The following is a 21,484-nucleotide window of genomic DNA, read 5'->3' on the forward strand; positions in this document are numbered from 1 at the left end:
ATCAAACCAGCACCACTGAAATTATGATTGGGTATAAACAGTCATTAACTGCTCTGCCAAACATGGAAGGCCGTAACATTAGTTATATAATTTGAAGGCTGTTTGCCTCAAAGTAAACTATTTTGACTTTATGAGTTTATGATGAGGTAAGAAGTGCAGTAACTGTACAGTAAGCCCTCGACATAATGTTAAAACCCACTCTAATCTCGGTTGAAGCTGGTTAATGATTGCACTTAAAGACGACAAAAAATAAATAAAAATGACAAGTCAATAATTATAGGATGAAATATGACACAGCAAGACCGACTCTGCAGTAGCACTAGCAGCTCTGAGGGGATATCACCATATTAAACATCATAGAAGCTCCTGTTTTTCAGAGGTTGATGGTCTACAGTTGTTTTAGATATGAGCTTTTCTGGACAGCAGTGGAAGGAGTTGCAAGTGTAATGCAGCTCCCTAGTATAAAGGCTTTGTGATGCCCGACTGCACCGATCTGTGGCGATGTGAAAAAAGCTGCAGGTGAATTCACGGTTGTCGATTGGCTGTCCTGTGTTCTGCCTCGTTCAGGCTCTGCTCAGGCAGCTCATGGCTGATGTAAATGATCTCCAGCTGTGGGCTACATCTACAAAAGAAAACTTCAGACAATGTCCTGACCCAATTCTTCTGACATCTTTTGGAGTTCTTGTGTAAAAAACAGCTTTAGTCTCACTGTGATACTGTTTGTTATTTCGAGCTAACTGAATGGGAATGGTGTCACGAGACAGAGTAAAGAGGGAAATAATAACAGCTATAGGTATATACGTTTTTGTAGGTAAACACTACACAAATTTAGCGTAAAAACTAGCCCGTGTTAGGACTGACAGCAATTGCTACGGCTGTACTGCAAGTACTGAGAACATTACAAGGTCCTATTATAGTTTTCCTCACAATGTTATGCCTGAACGTTGTTTGTAAGGCAGAAAAAGAGCACTGACAGGTGAAGTGAGTAACAATGATTATCTCTCTTTATCTCTATCTAACGCTGGTTCTGAAAGGTGTCAGAACACACAGAGCATCAAAGTGTGTTGTGTATGGGGCTGTATAGCTGCAGGGTGTCCATGCTGATACCTTTCTACCTCCGAATGCACCAACAATGGGCATGTGAGCATCAGAACTTGAGCAATGGAAGAAGGCGGCCTGGATGGCCAGGTATTTGCTGGCATTGGTTACCTGGGGAACACCTGGGACCAGGATGACCAAGCTGGAGGAGGCGGTGTAATGCTTTGGGCAATGTTCTAGTGGGAAACCTCGAGCCCTCCAGGTGGCTATTAGTTTGACACGTACTAAGTTTGACCTGATGTCCGTGGCCTCTTTCAGCAGTATAATGGAGCCGGCCATGAAGCACGAATGGTTCAGGAATGGTTTGAGGAAAGCAACAGCAAGTTTGAGGTGTTGACTTGGTCTCCAAATTCTCCAGATCTCGTTCCAATTGAGCATCTCTAGGATGTTCTGAACAAACAAGTCCAATCCATGGAGGCCCCACCTCAAAATTTGCAGGACTTAAAGGATCTGTTGCTAACATCTTGGTGCCAGATACCACAGCACACCTTCAGGGGTCGAGTTGAGTCCATGCTTCGATGGGTAGAGCTGTTTTTTTTCGCAGCTAAAGAAGGACCAACAATCTTATTCAACGGTCATAACATTGTACCTGACTGGTGTACATTGTTACAACAATATTATTGTTGGTCAAGCTTTCAAATAATGAGGTCAGCTTGAGTACAAAGTCCTGAGAGCTAGAAAGCTCAGGCTTCAGACTGCTTTAAATGCTCCATTTCAACAGTCTTTTTACTTTTTATCATCCTGGCTCTGTTGTCTGATTTCAAAGAGAGATCATCATCATCATCAGCACCGAGCTCAGGTTATAGGTACAAAAGCCCCACCCACTCAGTGGGTCAAATTTCTGTCAGCAAGGGGCAGCCAATCAGAAATAAGATGCCTTTGAGGGAGTGGGAATGGGGGAACTGGGAAAAATAATTGGGATAGTCCAGTAGACTCCGTGAATTTAAAAAAAAAAAAAAAAAAAGAGCTGGAAATAGGTATAATTTTGTCTTTAAAAGATTTAGTTTGACCACTATTCAAGTAAAGGACATGATCAGGCACATACAGAGTTACAGATGTGTTGGCAATGAGAGACGCGTCTAAATAAGTGGAATTATTTCCTTATCGTGTCTGCCTCCTCGTGTGTCAGGCCTCAGTGTGATAAAATCTCAGCATGTGAACCTGTTGCGGCACATCTGCTCGGGTGGGCTCCCTCCTTCGGTCTAAAACTAATCGTCTGTACGATTCGGAGAACTGCATCCCACTGTAATTATCATGCTGCTTACCAAAAGGGATATGAAACAATGAGGCTGTGAGTAAGACGTCTGGACATTTTGAGTCAGTGCCAAATGCCTGTCTGGGGTGCGATGTGAGAGAGAGCGCTACTATGTCAGACAGACATGACGGGAGGGAAGTATTATAACCAAACCAAAGTCATCTGGATCCTTGTAATAAAATTCATTAGTCTGGCTAAGATTTTTCATACAGTCATAGGCAATAACACACAAACACACAGGCGCGCACACACACACAAAGTCAATGGGAAAACTGGCATTAAAGGAAAAAGGAGCAGATTTAAAGAGCCAGATGTGCTTTTTTAATACACCTTTCATTCAGTAGAGGAATCTTTGGCTTTTCTTTAGGTTTAAGAAAAAATACACACCAAAATGAAAAATTCATAATCAGAGATACAAATGCAACAAATCCCAGACCTGCGAATCAGTGTCAGATATTTGTGTTGTGGACTAACACCAGCAAAAATAAATCTGTTTCCTAAAGACTCTTAAAAAAAAAAAAAAAAAAGAGCAGTAACAAAATACCTCTTTGGTTTAACAAATATAAAAAGTTTAAATTGAAGTATTCTAAGGCACCCAAACAATTTCATCATACACAACAGCTTGCTTGTTACAGATACAACAGTTACAGCATTAACCACAAAGCGCAATCATCGCTCTCAAGTCATTTCTTGTTAGACTTTACTGGACCTAAACAAGCAGGCTTCCCAGCGAGGCTGCTTTCAGAATTATCCTCAGGGGTTCTTTCAATGTATTACATGTACTAAGCTAAATCCCAGCCAGACATGAGCAAAAAAAAAAAAAAAACAACAGTCAGGAGTCGAAAACAAAACCACTTAACCCAGCGATTTAACAGAAAAAAAAACCCTTTTAAGACGATGTCTTTTAAGGTCCTTTGTTAGTAAATGTGTGTTTAAGATATTTTAAGACCAAAAGGACACAAGCAATTATGACAGATTAGCAACTGAAATAGCTCAAATTAATAGAATACACAATTTTTATTATAGAATAATAATGTATTATATTGCAAGGTCAGTCATTTGCCAGTCAAGTAGTACCTGACATCAGTGGATAGAGCTAAATAGGACGAGCAACATCTGACACACAAAAAAGTTGCAGTTAAAAAACTCAGCTGAACAGTGGCTGACAAGAAGCCATTCTTAAAGCAGCAGGAGAAAAGGCTGAGATACGTCAAATTACAGAAAAACTGGACTGAAAATCAGTGGCAACAGGTCTGATGAAGTGATGAATCCAAATGTGACATTTTTGATTCCAAGTCTAGTCAATATACACAAGTGGTCAGGAGAACAGTAAGTGTGTACATCTATCTGTAAAGCACAGTGGAGGCTCTGTCATAGTTTGAGCTGCATTTGAGCCAGTGATGTTGGGGTCTTGTAAAAATTGATATAATTATGAATGTAGAAATGTATGTAATCAGGAAAGTGTCTGATTGGCAACGGCTTTAAACACACTGCCAATGTAGTAAAAGCATAGCTGGTTATTATATATGGTGTTTTCTATCAGTCATGGACTGGCCTCCCCAGAGCCGGGACCTCAACATTATTGAAGCAGTGCGGGGTCATCTATTCCTGAAGACTATTAAAGAAATGACAAGATGGCAGAGTTCAGAATAAAGGTGATCATACCAAATATTGACACTCAAAATTGTACAAATTCTGTTTATGCCTTTATGTTAATATGTATCTTCGCACATGTCTCAATAAATTACTGTACCTAAAGAAATGAGTGGTGGCTCAAGACTTTTGCACAGTACTGGTAGTAGCTTGGAAAGCTGAGAAACTGGAATAGCCAGCTATTAGTTCTTTTGAACTCGTCGCTTCTACAGAATTACAGCTCAGATGGTGGGAGGGGAATGGGTAAGCGGGTGGGTGTAAAAAAAAAAACTGAGTCTAGACAGGGCACTTAACATTGCAGATGTATTATTTAATAACACTATCTGATGGATTCCTAATTGAATAAATGTGACAGCATGACAAAAGAGTGCAAAAATGCAGGAAGACACTTCCCGTCACTTACTGCAACGATGAAGGTCCTCCAGATGAACGGTTTTATTACTCATAATTACAGTATCCTTGCCTCTACTAATCCCCAACAGGAGTTATTCAGCTTAGACTTCCTTTATTTCAGTCATATCCTATGAGTGTTACGGATCTGTTTTAGAAACCGAGGGCAAGCAGAAGGAGTGTGAGACCCGAGCAGCTAGCTAGACTGCGTCTACTATTCTTGGCATGCTGGCAACATCCTGCACCAATGCTGAAGGGTCATGGTCCATGGGACAGTTTGCTCTCTGCAGCGTACCCAAGAAATGAAGACCCAGCACACACACACACACACACATGATTTCTACACCCTCACATACAACAAATGGAAAAAAAGAGTCGCTGCCAACAGCTTTAATGCACTAGGCTCTTTTGGGAACACCAGGTGTTGCAGGCCCTATTTTAATAAGTGTGAGCCAGCCAGACAGCCAGAGAAGCTGCTCTCAGTCAATTAAAGCCTCTCTCCTCCAACACACCACCTGAGGGTCCTTCTGCTGTTCACCACGAGAATAAACACAGACAGTAAAACGGGATACAGTCATGGTAAACGTATCACCGGTGCAGAAAAACCCAAGTCGTTTTCACTTAAATTCCAGTCTACGATATCTGCAGGCTCTCGGGACAAATTAGAGCAGAGACGTTTCCACTGAGCCACGAGTCTGTGTTCTCCGCTCCATCAATTCATCCCCGAGGTGTGCGTACGTGCGCGTGACTTTTTCCCTCTTGTCAAATGCGACAGGCGTGGGGCCTTGTAGAGAGAGGGTCCTGTATCCCCAGCAACCAAACAAACGGAGACACGTGCTTCCTCTCGCTGTTGGCTACGCATGACGGCTTGGATAAACACTGGGCCAATACTGGAAACTTTCACTCTCACATTTTCACTCACGCTCTGTCTCTGTTTTTTCCAGGTTACTTTCGCAGGACACACCATCTTTGGGAAAAAGGCAATCGGGGTACAACAAGACATGCACGTGTTTCAGTCAATGGAAGAAAATACTATTGGAGACGGCCCTCCTTTTCTGATTCCTTAAATACTGTTCCAAGGGACATTTTTAGACTGAAGGGTTATGTCATTACACAGTATTTAAATAAGTGAGAGGCCAGATGCAAGAGCTGTTTTCATCGGTTTAGATCCTGTTAATGGCAAAGTCTCACACTTCAAGGTTATAAAAAGAAAGACATACTAATTGAGAGGCACTGCAATAAGCCAAGCATGGCCTCAAACTGCTGTTTGTAATCAGATTTAGTCTGTGGGGCGGTGGGAGGTATTCAAATAAACCAAAGAAGACTTTAAATCCTTAAAAACAGATGTCAGAAATGATTCAGTGTTATAAAAAATAAAGAAATAAATGAAGAAGAAGAAAAATGACTGAGACTCACAGATCATAGTGTTGGTTCCACTTTGGGTCAAGCGTGTTCCTCACAGTGTCTGTAGAGTGGCATTGTCCTGAACCATCCACGACCACCTTGGCAAAGGGATCAGGCAGGCCTGCGGGGAGAAAAGAGCACACCACAGCGCAAGAATAAGCAGTTTAACAAGACACAAAGACAATGCAGACGCAGTGATGTACACAACACCGATTTCTGTTACAGGACCAGTCCAGGCAGGCTAAAGATGATCATTTTATTACTTCTACAAACTTTTTCTCTTCTGATGACAACTGACATCCTCTGGTGTTAACGCATTGCAGTACAGGGATGCACGGGACACCTTACATAACAAATGATTATTCACAGTACAAATGGTGCAAATGATAATTACAGTTCTTGTGCTCTAGATCAGTTTGAGAATACGGGGCCAGCGCTACTAGCCTGTAGCGGTCTATCACTGATTGGTGTATATCAGGGGTGCCACATACAGCACACTTTGATCTAAAGAGGACGGACAAGTGAAAATCATCTTCCTGTCTGCGTAAGTTTAGCTGCACATTTAATCCCTACGATATCTCAATAAAAGAGAAAGAAGCGCAGCTTTTACTACATCATAAAGACATTCTGCTCTATTTAATGAAATATATCTATCAAGACAACTCTTTGGAGTTAAATTGTAAAAACACTGCAGAAAAAGTTGTGGTAGCTCATTGCCCAGACTGACCTTTATTTGTTTGTTATTTATTTTACTGAAAAAAAAATTCTATTTTAGATTGTGGGGGAAACCCCCCCCCCCAAAAGCTGTTATTTTAATTGATTATTACTTTGGTGTAGCATGAAAGACAGTGGAGGTGTTCTTTAGCAATAGCACAAGCTGTAAAATTTATTAAAATACTGCTAAAAGTCCAACATTTTACAAACACGGCCAGTGGGCCAGGTTGGAGTCTTTGCCAGGGCAATTCTGGCCCGCGGGCCTTATGTTTGGCATCCCTGCTGTATATGTTCTCCAAAATTCTCTGATACGGAGAAAATAAAGATCGGGGCAATTTGTAAATAGCGTCATAACAAAGATTACTTAGCTTACCGGCTCCAGCTGCACTCTTTACATCACTCTAGTACTGTCTGCAGCACATGTAGCAGAGTAGCATGATAGCAGCGCAGATGGTGAGAAGTTTTCCCACAATGACTAGATTTGAGACTTTTATTTTGTATCTGTCTTAGAGAACTGTGATGTACATAGTAACAGAAAATCTTCCATCCTCCTATTTTGAAAGTTCAGTTGCTGCTAACCAGCTACGGTTACTGGCTGGCTCACTGGCCAGGTTGCTATTGTGGCACTCCCTGTCTTTCAGCTGCTCTCCAGAGAGCCTCTCCCATCCTGCAATCGGATGGACTCCTCACTTGTGAGCATGAGACACATCCCTGCTTTGTCTGGGCAAAATACAAGCTGCAGACGTGAAATACATGTTAAAGCCACGCTGTCATGAAAAAAATAAATAAATAAAAAAATTGTGCTTGAGCACAAAACAGACTTTTTCGTGACCATTTTACAAAAAAATGCGCCTGGGCTCTATGATTGATGTTTTCCTATCTACAAATAAAGTAGTTGTGGCTTGGACCAGTATGCTCACATAAGTACACTGTAATGCACCACAAGAGCCAAGTCTGTATATGTATCCATGTTCGCAGCACCACTCTCCACCTAACTGAATGTTTGCTCAGCTCCTGAGCATTGGAATGGGAGGAATGGGCACCACACCACCACCTGAGCAAGCAGAGGGTCTTAAATGCTCATTCACCATGACAGCCTGACCCAAACACACCAAAATGTGACACTTGCTGACACCTACGACACCTATTTTACGATACAAGACAAATTTACCAAACACACTGCACTTTAGGAACATTTGGAGAAAATCTGTTGAAATGAAACTGTTTAAATCCTAGCATAGTTGCAAACAGTGGCCTCTTTGTCAGCCCAAAGTGATCCTCATACCACTTTCACTTTCATACCAAATTCCCATGGTTGTTGGTTAAATGAAAGCCTAAATAAGGTTTAAAAAGTTTATGATGAAAAGATAAATAAACAGGCAATAGATACTTACGGAAGAAGTCCTTCTTCACCAGGTTTTTTGCGCAGAGGACTGAAAAACAAAAAAAAGAAGTCAAGAATTAGATATATGTTTAATATTCATACCAACAACATCAGGTTTCAGGGGCATCACCAAGGGGGACACTGGCCGACCCCCAAAATTTGCTGGCCCTGATCCCTGGCAGGACTGTCCTATGCTGGTAATAATTTTAATAAACGTGAGTGCGAGAGAGGAAGACACCCTCCCCTCTGCTGTGCCCCTGCAATGTTCTGTTTTTAGTGTGCTGGCCCAAGACTTTTAGTAGCCCCCATACACGGCCACCCCTAAAAAAAATTCTGGAGGTGTTCCTGTCTGGTTTGCAATATACAACTTTGCAACTTAAGGGTAAAAATCTGCAGCATGTTTTTTTTCTTCCATCTGAAACTGTGGATTTTATTTTTATGCATTTTCCTTTGAGTTTAGTTTTTTAAATTCCCTGGTTAAAAAAGTGGCAGGAATGTGCAAGGGTAGGCCGCAGGAAACGATTCGTCTAGTTTAGGATTCAAGTTGGAAAACAGTGTGCTGAGAACGACTACATTACAGCTGTGAGCCAAACACAAGCCAAGGCTGGTACAGATTACACAAACAATCTTTCCTTTGATTAGACTGCGTATTTATAGCACATGTCGACAGCAGCAGAGGAACCAACTCCCTTGCTGGAGGTTTAAAGTTGAAACTTCAGCACAATTAACATTTGGTGTCATTAAAATAAACAGGAATAATAAAAAACACCACATTGGGCTCTTCATTATAACATGATGTTGAGCTGCAGGAGGGAGTGTTTGTTTAGTCCTTCTTTCTCCCTTCCAAAATTTGTGCAGACGAGAGCTCGATAGTACTGCTGTACTCTGAGAGCCTTGGTAGCAGTTGCTGAGGTGATGAGGCAGAGACACTTACTCCCTCTTGTGCAAGTGTGGATGGATTAGGAAGTTCAGTAACCACCTGGGTGTCTGGAGCTCACGGTTGCAGCCGGTGAGTCAGGCACATGGAAACAGTTTTGCTTTTCTCAGGAATAAAGTCCTTCTGAGAAGCAGCCCCTAATTGGTCTGGACACTGATGTGGCTGAGTCATGGGTTCAAAGAGGGATGATACATTACAGCAAAAGTAACACAAACATAAAACAGTGAAAGTCTGGTTTATGATTCAGTCAGTCACTATTAGTACAGAGGGAAGTGCGCCAAGTTAGTTTTATTTTGAAGAAATTATGCCAAAAAAGAAATGGTTAGCTGATGTAAAGTATGACACAAAGTAACTAATCTCACTTCTGCCTCTTTCTGTTCATTAAACACTACACAGGGTAAATGTTGTCATTTGAAGTTCAATCTACTCCAGAATCTGTTTTGCTGCTTGTAACTTTATTTGGATGCTTGGCTTTTACTGCGTAAAATGGTGTACAGAGTGCAGAGCTGGTCATATTGTGTTATCAATTGATATATACATGTTTATATGCCAATACAATTACATTTCTGAGCACACAAAATGAAACAAGTCCTCAAAACCACCTGAGGAGATACTAACAGTGGCTCCTGAGAAGCCATAAAGTTCCTTTAATTCAATTCTATTCAGTTTACAACAACATTAACCTCAAGGTGCTTTATACTGTAAGGCAGGGGTGTCGAACTCCAGGCCTCGAGGGCCGGTGTCCTGCAGGTTTTAGATATCACCCTGGGTCAACACACCTAAATAAAATGATTAGTTCATTAACAGGCTTCTGGAGAACTTCAAGACATGTTGAGGAGAAAAATTAACCATTTAAATCAGCTGTGATAGATCAAGGACACATCTAAAACCTGCAGGACACCGGCCCTCAAGGCCTGAAGTTCGACACGCGTGCTGTAAGGTAAAAACCCAACAATAATACAGAGACAACACAACGCAATCTCATATGGGCAAGCACGTGGTGACAGTGGGAAGGAAAAACTCCCTTTTCACAGGAAGAAACAGAAACCGGTTTGGAGAGGGGCAGCCATCTGCTGCAACCAGTAGGGTGATGAGGGAAGGAGGAATTCCTTGTAATATAACAAATATAATGTTGTAAACTGTTTTCTCAAATCCTAGTATTATGTAAACCTACTTAAAACTAATGCATTCCAATGCAATTTAAAATAAATACTACTTCTATGAATGTCATCAAATTCAGTATTGTTTAAAAAGTAAAGCCCGACCAATATTTCAGCCCCAACATACCGGCTGGGCTTCAGTTAACTAACAGCCAGTATATTAGTGTTGGCATTTATAACAGCTAACAAATGCAAATTTTAAAAGTACAGAAAAATAAGGAAAAAAGAAAAGCACATTTTAAAAGGACAGTTGGGGTGGTGCTGAACTGTGATGCTAGGACACAGTGTAAATGTTGGCATGTTTTCTCTTATGTAGTCAACTCTTTTTAAAATCTTTCTAATATATATATATATTTTTTTAAAAACACTCATGTTTATAAAACAAACTGTGATAGTAGCAACAGACTGGTCTAAGCAATGCTTCACATGTATTTGATTCAGGCTTCTTTGCTCCTGCCCCTCACTCACTTTGAATAGGTTGGCTTGGTTAGTCCTTATGTTAAAGGTGAGAGGGCTCAGACTTTACAAGTATACAAAAGACAGACTGGAGGTTGTGCCATTCAAGCCTGCAGCAGCACTGCCTGTTCCTCTCCCCTGTGCCGCACATACTCAAACGTGCACCATGTCAAGCATCAGTCTGAATCACTTTGGGTTTGAGCTCAAATTATTTTACCACAAGAAATCAGAAGGAGAAAACCATATTATTGACATGCTGCATGGACAAAATTAAAGGAACCGATAATCAGCTTTATGGTGTTTAAAGACACACAAGTGAGCATGCATGTGATACTAAAAACAGCCAGCTAAACTGAAGGCACAGCCATCGTGTGTGTGTGTGTGTGGGGGGTAAAGAACATGCTCGACAGATGAGGAAGAATTTCTTTCCGCAAACATCCCTGGGAATGCATTACGTTCCAGTGAAACCCACCTCATTTCTAAAACATCTGGTACACATCACATTCGGTCACATTCTTCCTGAACACAGAGGAAAGCATGTGAGCACACGCAGGCTCCCCGAGACACATCACTCTCCCCTCCAACTCCAGTGATCTAATTAATTATTAACAAGTACTGGGGAGTGAATGCATGGCTTTGTGTGTGTGCGTGGAGCACTAAAGGACTGACTGAGGTAACAGGTGATGGTGTCTCCGAAAACATATCCAGTATAGTGAAATGAATTCAGACACTTGATGCTTACATTGTAACGTGACTGAGGAAATGAATAGCAAAGGACTGAGAAATATGACTCTTCAGCAAGGAAATGTATAGACAACAAAACATTTAATTACAGTCCAGGCCCAAAGGAGCAAGAGTTAGGACCCTATGAGATCCATTGCAGGGAAAGGCAAGACAACCGCAGCCTGCAAAAGCTGCAGACCCTTGTGTAAGTGGCATAAGCGGCACTCAACTAGCCACAGAGCAGGAAGGCAACACTACAATTATACCTATATAGGGTTCTTATGGAAAAATACAAGGGGCCGAATGACAGCTGAAAACAGAAAACAGAGGGAAAAACCGCTGGAATGGTTGATGCACAGAGACAATAGCAGCGAAAGAGCCAGTTAGGTCTGAGGCTGCAGAGCAGTGAGAAGGGGAGAGCAAGGACATCAATCAGAATGCAGTGGCATCCAGCCATCCATCCAAACACAGTCATTAGAAAATGTAAAAATGTACATAAACCTAAGTGGAGCCATATTTACAGATTTTGCAACACTAGCAGGATTATAACGTGTGTGATCAGACACCCACAAGACACAATGGAATGAAAGGATTGCCAGTTTTGATATGCCCTGATTCCAGGAAACAGCCACTCTAAAGTTCAACATGACAGCAGCTTTGACCTTCTCAACGTCTACATGCAAACAAATGAACTGCCAGCCACTGAGCACACTATTTCCTTTAGTTAACCCAAAGGCTTCAAATGAGGGTATCAGCAAAGTCTTTCTGTCTTTGTGAAGCGAAGTGATTGATGCTGCGAGTGCTGAGGAATCAAAGGATTCCCAGAGGGGTAACATAAAGGGCGGGCTGGGTTTTTGGGACCCTTGGTTTGAAATGACTGTCACACTTTGCAAAAGCACCGGTTTCATTTAGTTTCATGAAACTTCTCTAAGGGTGGCTGCCGCCTTCGCTCTCACAATCACGTCACTCTTCACAAACTCTCGAATGTGAATCTGAATTTCACACCTCCAGCTTGTAAAGTCTCTCTAATGAGATTGTTGTAAGTGCTGCGATTCTCCGATTCTAGTCTGAAAAAACATCAAATAAATAAACACAGGGGGAGGAGCTGAGCGTGGGTTTTGTCAGGCAGGAGAGTGCAAAGTGTAGAAAGGAACTCAACAAAGCTTAATGTTGATGAGAAAATGAAATTTGTCCTCCTACATATTTATCCACACATGCATCCTCCAACTCCTTCATCCAATTAAGAGTTGCCATAACTACAGGGGAAACAGCACTACCCTAAGCAAACTATTTCCAGCTAGCTCTTCCAGGGGAATCGCTTGCTGTTCCTAGGCTAGCTAAATGATATAGAGGTTCTCATCCAGTCTTGGATTTATTCCAACCACCCGGTAAAGAAAATTGAGCCACCTGTAGTCTCAGTCTTGTTCTTTCAGCCCTTTGGTTGAGCAAAAAGCAGAGGTGTGACCTACTGATCCTTATGTCAGATGCTTTCCTCACTATAGGTTTGCCTGGAAGCCTACACTCTAAAGACCACAAGCAGCAGTGGAGACAAAGTACAGCCTTGGCAAAGTCCAACAACCACAATTAACAGGTCTCGTTTAACGCTGCAGACGGGATGTGAAAATGCACTCCCAAAGCACCTTCCCACAGAATCCCTCGAGAAACCACGTCATAAGCCTTCTCCAAGTCTATAAAACATGTAGACTGGATTGGCAACCTCCCAGACACCCCTCCATCACTAGTGAGAGGGTGTGTTACTACCTACATTGTTTCTCTTTGATTCAATCACACCTATTGGTCACCCTTCCAGTATCCTGCCATGGTGTCTACCATACCTGCCATGGGAAGGTGGAGAAAGGGATAACCTGGTAACAGGCACACACCCTTCTTTAACAGACCACAACACGCCAGTCTGCCAATCCAGAGGCACCGTCTGCGAAGTTTATGCAAGACTGCACGGTGGTTTCAATCAAAACACCCTGATAAACATCAAGAACGTTCTAGGCAAATTTCATCCAACCCCAGAGCCCAACCTCTGCGGCTTTACACACAAATATTTTATTGCCGTTATTGTGAGTTCATGACTGGGCATTCCCCTCAATGCTTTTGGCATGGCCTACAGATTTAATTGGGGGAGCCTCTGCAATGCTCAACCCCCTGTAGAGACACCGTACATCATCAGCAGCTAAATGACCCAACATACAGAGAAACAGTTTTTTTTCCTCTAATGCAAAATGTTTATGTAATGACTTTAAGTGAAATGGCTTTTCACCCAAATTTATGTCATTAGAGGATGGGGTGATGATGACCGACGCCTTTTCTAAGTAAAGGAAGTGGCCGAGCTCTTACCTACAGGGTAACATTGTAAATCTGCTATTTTTCTGGGTCACCGCTGACGGGCTTTCTCGAGCTCACACACAGATAAATGTAATCATGGGTTCTCTCTCCATGTACATAAAGCTGGAAGAAAGGCATGATGCAAAGAGCCAACCCCACAAAGAAAAAAAAAAGAACAGACTTCACTTTCTTACATTTCAGAGGCCAGCTAGACTATTCCATGGCTATAATGCACTTTCTTTTTTTTAGATTTTGGACAAACACAGTATTAACTCCATAATCTTTTGAAGGTGCGCTAGCTGAAAAGTTCAATGGGGTTTGGGGGTTTTTTTTAAGCCAAGAAACAAAACAATGCCCTGGAATACTTAACGGCAACAACCTCAGAGTTGCTACAACATAGCATAGCACAATAATTCACTACACAAAAATGGGACAACCCGCATCGTAAACCAGACTCCCATGTCAACTAAATCTTTAGGATTTTGACAGTTATGTTTTCGCCCTGGGTGAGAAATAAAAAATCAGTTTATTTAAATGCGTTTCTTATAAGCAGACGAGCCTAAAGAGATCACCTATTTTTTAGATATAAGTCAGATATTTTTTTTCTTCAAAATGATATCATTATTATCAAAACTTTTTATGCTTAAACATCACCCAATTCCCAATTATTTTCTCAATCCATCCTTTCTACTATTAGAATGTAAAAATCTATTTATGGTTGTACCTTCTTATTTTAACCAAAATTATTGGTTAGTAAATATTAATCCTAAAATATATAGAGCACGTCATCTACTGAGCGGAAGGTTAGTGGTTCGATCCCCATCTCCTCCAGTCTGCATGCCAAGTATCCTTGGGCAAGATACTAACCCCGATGCATCCATCGGAGTATGAATGAGTGTGAATGTTTGTTAGTAAGCACTTAAAAGCATAGAAGGAAGTTCTTGTGTAATTGGGTGAATGTGGCATGTTGTATAAGTAGAAAAGCGTTATTTAAGAATCAGTCCATATAATGAATAAGAATGAAATGATTTAGTGACTTGTGCCAGACTATTTCTTAGGTTTTGGAAGGAGTGCTCCCAACTTTGTGATGCCAGACGAGATGCCAATATTTTTGGCAATATAGTGCTAGTCAGTGTCTTTGAACATCCTTGTTCTGTGTTGATTTTGTATCCAATTTAATAAAATGTATGATTAGATTAAAAAACCCCAGTATGAATAAAGAATGAAAAGTCACTACATGTGAAAAACCCTAACTAGAGATATTTGTGACACTTTTTTCCCGCCTGAGAACTCACTGAAGTGATTATTTAAATAAGAGGATTAATTTGCTTAAGGATTTACTGATCAGCTATCAGAGTAAATGTAACTCTAGTTACAAGTAGAACCCTTTTTTCGATTTAGATATTTAGCTTTTTTCATTAAAGTGAACCATTATGTGCATTTTACATCAAAATCAACACATGACAGTCAAATCGTCTCAGCATTTAGAATTATAAACATTAAGAGGTTTAAAAGAGGATTCAGGACTCTGAACATCTGCATCGTACACTGCAGCAATCTATGGGACGACTGTATCGTCACACTCCCTGACTGTTCCTGACTTGCTCTTCTATCACATAGGCACACAGTCGCTCACTCCGGAAAAGCATCAAATAACCCCTCGCATCTCGGGCCCATCTAAAATCCTCTGTCGTCATAGCGACGGCAAGTATCGAGGCAAAGCTGAGAGAAGGGTTTCTCTGTGCTGCCTGTGTTTCTCATTCCGGTCGCAGCGGCTCGCACAGCCAGTAACTGCGGCGCTGACTGATAGGGCTCGGGGGGGACACCACTGCGGAGACTACAGACAGGATGAACGCCACTGAGACACTCGCAGCACGATATGGGTACAGACATTTAACATTACAATCACGAGGCTGTGAGCCTTTCACACCACGACGAACGACTGGATAGGACCGACAAGTGGGCATGTGCGCTTTTTCCACAGTAGTCTGAAATCTGTCATTCGAATTTCTCACTTTGAGTGGGATTTTTTTTTTGTAAAGTCGTGATGTGTCACTTTAGACTGTTTGGCCGTCCCCATCATCCCGTCCTGAAAGGGGATCATAAATTTCACTTCCCTTCATCTGATAAAAAACTACAACCTCTTAGCCTGAGAGCCCATTTTACTTTCTTATTTTAATAAACCACAAAGAACTGGGTAAAAAATGATTTGAGGACTGCAGGCAGAGGGGGAAAAAAACATTTTAAACAATCAAAATCAAGATGCTACGTCACCCAACGCTCACCTGTAGATTTACAGAGTACCTCCAAAAAAACCAAAACCTAATTTCTCAGTGAGCGAGTGGAAACGCCTCGGCTGACTGCAACTTATTAGTCACATAATGGCTTTTCACATTACAGCCCAAACAGAGCTGTTCCCCCACCACCCACCCCCAACCCCCCCAAGGACAGCTGGGAAAGCTAAACAAACACAGCATACAACTGATTATCGGCTTGCATTGACTTAGCTCCTTCCTTTGCCGGCCTGTCTCTTAATAAAAATCAAATACCCAGAGTGGCGACAGCCGCTCCATGCGGGCAAAGACGGAGACCTTGGGGGTGAAGTTTAAAAAGTCCCACCTGTGGGGAGAGGATGGGCACAGTTTCTCACAGGCTGGTACACAAAGAGCCCTACTGTGCAGGCGAATCAATGAAGTCCACCAGACGCAAGCCAAACACCTGGGAAGGGAGTGGTCACGTGATGTCTAGGGGAGGTGGGGAGGGTGGAGGTCGTGGTAGTGAATGCTGGTCAGGACTAGGAATTGACTTTGGTCTGTTGTGAGCTAAACATATGTAGGAACTATAATGGTTACATTCACTCAGAGCAACAACAAAGCATGGGAAAGGAACACAATGCCGTAGGGGGAAGAAAAAAAAGAAAAAGAGGGCTCGCACTGCCTCTAGTCTGTTGCTCTGCGGTTAACCATTACACTAGAGCCCATGAGGTGGAGGAAATGGGGGTGTGGGAACAGAGACAACCGGCTGGTAATATTCCACCATTCCCATCCCTATCCATGAGTTAAAAAAAAAAAAAAAAGTCTGGAAAAGTAGGCTGCTAAGAGGAAGATGGAGAGCATGAGCTGATCGTCTGGTTGCGTGAAATCTCCGTAGGTCTGCCAACTCAGGTTGACCACATTCTGAACATCCCTTCCTGTCCACCTGGTCCCTCCAGTTCAGTGCACTGACCCAGCATCGCCAGACAGTCTGACACATCTTCAGGGAGTAGCATTACCCCCCACCTCCTCCTCCCCTCTCCTCCAGGCCCAGACCTTTCCTCTGCCTGTCTGCCCTGTTTTGACTCCGGGCCCAGCGCCATGCACTCTCATGCGCCGCATTGTTCTTCTATAAACAAAGGGCTTCCTTTTCCCTTTTCCACTCCTCCCTAACCTTTGTGGGATTTTAAACCTAAACGGAGGGAGAAAGCCAAGATGAAGAATTCTGACGGGTCACTGCTAATCTTCAAGTCGCCTCCTTATACGTCTCCAATGACAGCATGCTGGGTAATGTTTAGTCTTGAACACCGTCTCTTCAGACCACTATCACTGTAACTGCAGCAAAGGGAAGCTGATATTAGCTGGGTACCGGAGCTTCCATGCGAGACAGGCTTGCTGGCATGCAGCTATCGAGCCTGACACAAAGAGGAAATAACGCACAGTCCAGCAGGAACAAGTCCAAGTTCATTCTGAAGAGAAATTACTCCGTGACGTATCCAATGGCTCTTTTGACAACACAGTTCAAGGAACTAGAGAGCTAGAGAAACTAAACCAAGACTGTGTTTCTAATGTGCCACAAAGATTAAACCCATAATGGGCACGCATAAGGCAGCCCTCGAGTTCTTATTTAGACTTCAAGCGACTACAGGTGAAATAACCACCAACAAGGAAAAGTGGGCGGGACATGAGATAATCTTCTCTCAACTTCCAGGCAAGGATGCTGTTAATCGACATATAACCTGGTACTAAATATATCAGTGAAAATAATCGCTAAAGCCCCACCCACACAGGCCTTTTTTCCCCTGGGGACCCACCTGTCGCTAAGGAAAAATGTACACTAGCCAACATGCTGCAAAAACCGTGCACATGTTTGCTGCAGTTCTGAGAAACATCTTTTACTTTAAGGCAAACCGTTTCCAATTCAAGTTTGTCCCACTTCTTCTCAAGATTTTGTACTGCTCAGCTAGTAGTTAGCAAGTGTTTGCAGATGAGCATGAAAAAAAAAACTACAGGCAACCTGCTAACACCTAAACTAATCACCAGGTTTGTGGTTCAGCTTCCTTGCAACTGATTTCACCTGGTAAGAGCCAGAAACCAGTGTTGCATCACGTCCAACATGGCAGATGTCTCAAGGAACAGCATAATGGGATTTAACCGACACTAGATCCCTTGACGGGTTCATGGTCGCCTGGAAAACTGACAAATCCAGTCAGTGCTAAAAATGTACAAAATTCCATTTCATTTCTCATCTTTTCCATATTGTAAATATGTTGGATGAAAAATTGAAGAGTCTAATTATCTCTCAGGCTGAAGCAAAATTTTAAAAAAGAGAATAGAAGGCCTGCTTTAAGACCCTGCTTTAAAGGGCAGTATGTTTGCCACAGAGGCAACCGCACCACCTATTTACCAAGCTCATTCAGTGCTTCCCTGTTTATAACAAAGTGGGTTACTTTTTAAAGACCTGGCTCCACCACTTAAACGTTAGCCCTTAAACTGCAGTCAGGCAGAGTAGAGTGAGGAAGCTGGGTAGAATTTCAGGAGCTCCATCCAACTCTACATGGGGTACAGACTAACTATGGAAATGTGGTTGAGACAAACTGACTTGTAGGTACTGGGAAATAACTTCGCTTTGGCAGGTTTTTACATCTTAGTAAATCCACTTATGTAATATGCAAATCTGATAAGACTTCTGGTCACATTATACAGATATTAAAGTCACTGGTAGCAGAGTGATCATGGAACAGCTAGCTGCCAGGAAAATCTCTTTAAAAACCTCCAAACAGACCTGCAATTTCAAGGGTTTTGAAAATTAGAAAGGAAAAAGAACAACATAATATCCCCATGAATCATTTTAAACGGAGAGAAAAACAGAAAAGGTAAACTTTCAAGTTGCACGTGTCTTGAGCGTGGTGGGGAAAGGCCGATGTTGTCAACAAGTGAGCAGCAGTGAGACACACTAAAGAAACTCCCTGTGACATCCACTGTATATGGCACAAACAAAGATGGGAAACTCAAGATTCCCTGGACTCCTGTTGCAGGAGGAAAGGATGACTGGGGACATCTGCTGCACCAAATCAGTGTGACCAGAAGCATAAAAAAAGTGATGGAATTAGAGGGAAGAAAAACACAGAAGACATAAAATCCCCCCAGAGCTTCTTTTCATAAAAAGGATAAAAGGCTGTAACCATGAGAAGCCATATATCATCATACATCACACTCAGCACCTGCTGGAAAAGTAATGAGAGCACTCGTGAAATGCTTTGAGACACTCAGAGGAAGCGAAGACCTGTTCTTCCAGGTGGAGTTAAAGCATAAATGATGTGACGTAGTTAGAAAAGGATGTATTAAATTCCAATAATTATATGATATCGTTAATGTTTGGGCAACCAGTCGAGGTGAGTCATTAGGTGGGAAGATAAGCTCAGCTTTGGTTTTATTTTAAGCGCTGGCTGCTCTCACCAATAGTTCTTTGGTGACATTTGAGATTTAATGAGCAAAGGAAGTGACTGTATTGATGTTTATGTATCACAGCAACAATCACAGTGACTGGAATAACAGACTACTCCTGTTTAAAAGCAGGCGCCAATTTGTGGAAGTCGACATGTTGCACCGCCATCTTGGATTCGACATCACTGTTCCATCTAATCACACTTTATCTATGTGACTAGAGAGGGGCAACATACGTGGTACGCCGAAGGTAGAGGAATGCAAAACTCGTATATTAATTAATATTAATTTGTGTCTACACTTTTAGATTCAAGACATGAAGGATCATGCCTGTGTTTAATGATATGAAAAGTCCCCTTTACCAAAGAAGTGAAAACATGAAGGACAGGAGACAAAGAGACATCTACATAAAACCTCACCTCAAGCCTGATCTCCTGAACTAAAGTTAAGGCTTTAAGACATGAAAACATGCATAAACAGGTATTGTCACAATTACTTGTCAACAGGTTAGACATGATACCGTACCGTCTCTGGGCAGCTGATAACGAACCTGCTAAACAACAACAGAGGTGCTGGTGGGACATGATGGTATATTTTTTCATTGTAGGTATAGAGGATTAGAGAGCTAGGTTTAAACTTAGAAGATTTTATTTATAGTGCTGAGGTTGGGTAGACCGGAGGCAGGACAGTTGAAGTGGGTGGTACAATGGGGGGGACACCGAACCCATAAGATTGTGTTGACTTCCGGTTGTGAGCCAGACCTCGCTAGACGTAGCGGAAGTAGGCTAGTTAGCTAGATCTTTGAGTGCATCTGTATTTTATTGTAGCACAAATAAAGATGTCTGATTTTGGAAGTAAGAGTCTCCGCCTGATCACTACCATCAAAAAGAATCCGTGAAGTCGGCGTACTTCAACACTAGCTAATGTTAGGTTGAGTGAGCTAAGGAGGAAAGTTTATTCGCTACGCGTCCAACAATTAGATGTACTTAATTTCACTAACAGCAGCCAACAACAGCAAAGTCAGCAGCACTTACTGAGACAAAAGTTCAGGATATCCTCAACAACTCACCTCAGTATCTCCGATACAAATCGATGACTCAGTGAAGCTCACTACTGTCTGATGACAGACTCCTTTCACAAGGTTTTACACCCTCCTCCAGAGCAAATAACCTCCAGCTAAGGTAAACAACAGACTGACAGCGTAAACTCACTACAGATGAACAGTAGCCAGAATTGTTTGTCCTACGGCTGCCACTGTAGCTAGGAACATGCACTTGCATTGAGAGGTGCAAGAAAACTAAATTCAGCTGACCGCAATCTGCAATCTACTGACATCTAGTGGGGAGATTTTACACACGGTACCTTTAAAAGAAGAAAATATCACAAAAATCCAGTTCAGGTTTCTTTTTTTTTTTGGTCTGTTATTATAGTAAACTAATTTTTTGGGGCTTGGACTGTTTAACAGAAGACATTTGGAGAAATTCACCTTGGGAAACACGCAATGCATTAACAGAGAAAATAAAGATTAGAATGGCGGTCTGAGGAGTCAGCAAAATAAGTTGCCATAAATCATGACATTGCAGAGGACTGTTAAAAAGTGCACACAAGCAGGGACTATTTACACCAATAAAGCAAGTATATTGCGCCCATGCCTCCCTCCCATGTTATCTTAGGGCCAGCAGCAACTGATATGATTGTGATGCCTCACACTCCTCAGACGGGGATTACACTTTGTAGTGGACATGGACAGCTGCAGACACCATGGAGAAAGAGTAGTCGCTCCTGTTATAGCTCTTTGAAGCCCGCTTGGATCGGCCTGACGGGAGCATGTGTAGTTGTTGCTTGTAGTACGGTAGCAAAAAAATTGGCAGGGGTGCAGACTTGCAAGGAGCCTTGAGCTCACCATCTGATAACAAAATTTGTATCACTTAGACACAAGTGGACTCTAGCACACTCGCAGCCGCGGAAACTATCACATGGCTTTTAGGGTGTAACAAATGATTATTGCAGCTATATAGCTTAAGAAAGTGTGTCCACATTGTGAAGTGACGTTAAGCCCTAAATTTTCCTCTTACGTAAGGGCTCCCAGTCCCAGGAACAAAAAACAGCTTTTTAACTGTGATACAAAATCCTAAAGAATGACTCTTGAAATGCTTGAAAACACACAAGGGGACCTCGCGACGTTGAACTAAGATTACCCTTTGACCAAACTAGTCTTTAAACAAAGAGAAGATGCCGATACAAAGATGCACACAAAGGGAGATTATCAAACAG

At 42.1% G+C, this 21,484-nt stretch overlaps 1 protein-coding gene across 2 annotated transcripts in view; it reads right to left on the reverse strand.

Moving 5' to 3' along the window:
- Positions 1 to 21,484, reverse strand: part of smurf2 (SMAD specific E3 ubiquitin protein ligase 2) — a 56,228-nt gene that overhangs the window by 23,983 nt on the left and 10,761 nt on the right. For both annotated transcript variants that reach the window (XM_031748641.2, XM_031748640.2), the window contains 2 exons: positions 7,909 to 7,947; positions 5,813 to 5,921 (listed from right to left, as the gene is read on the reverse strand). In XM_031748641.2, coding sequence (XP_031604501.1) covers positions 5,813 to 5,921; positions 7,909 to 7,947 — 148 coding nt within the window. The remainder of the gene's footprint in view (positions 1 to 5,812; positions 5,922 to 7,908; positions 7,948 to 21,484) is intronic.

This window comes from Oreochromis aureus, linkage group 4 (genome assembly GCF_013358895.1).
Source record: "Oreochromis aureus strain Israel breed Guangdong linkage group 4, ZZ_aureus, whole genome shotgun sequence".
In the NCBI taxonomy this organism is placed as follows: Eukaryota; Metazoa; Chordata; class Actinopteri; order Cichliformes; family Cichlidae; genus Oreochromis; species Oreochromis aureus.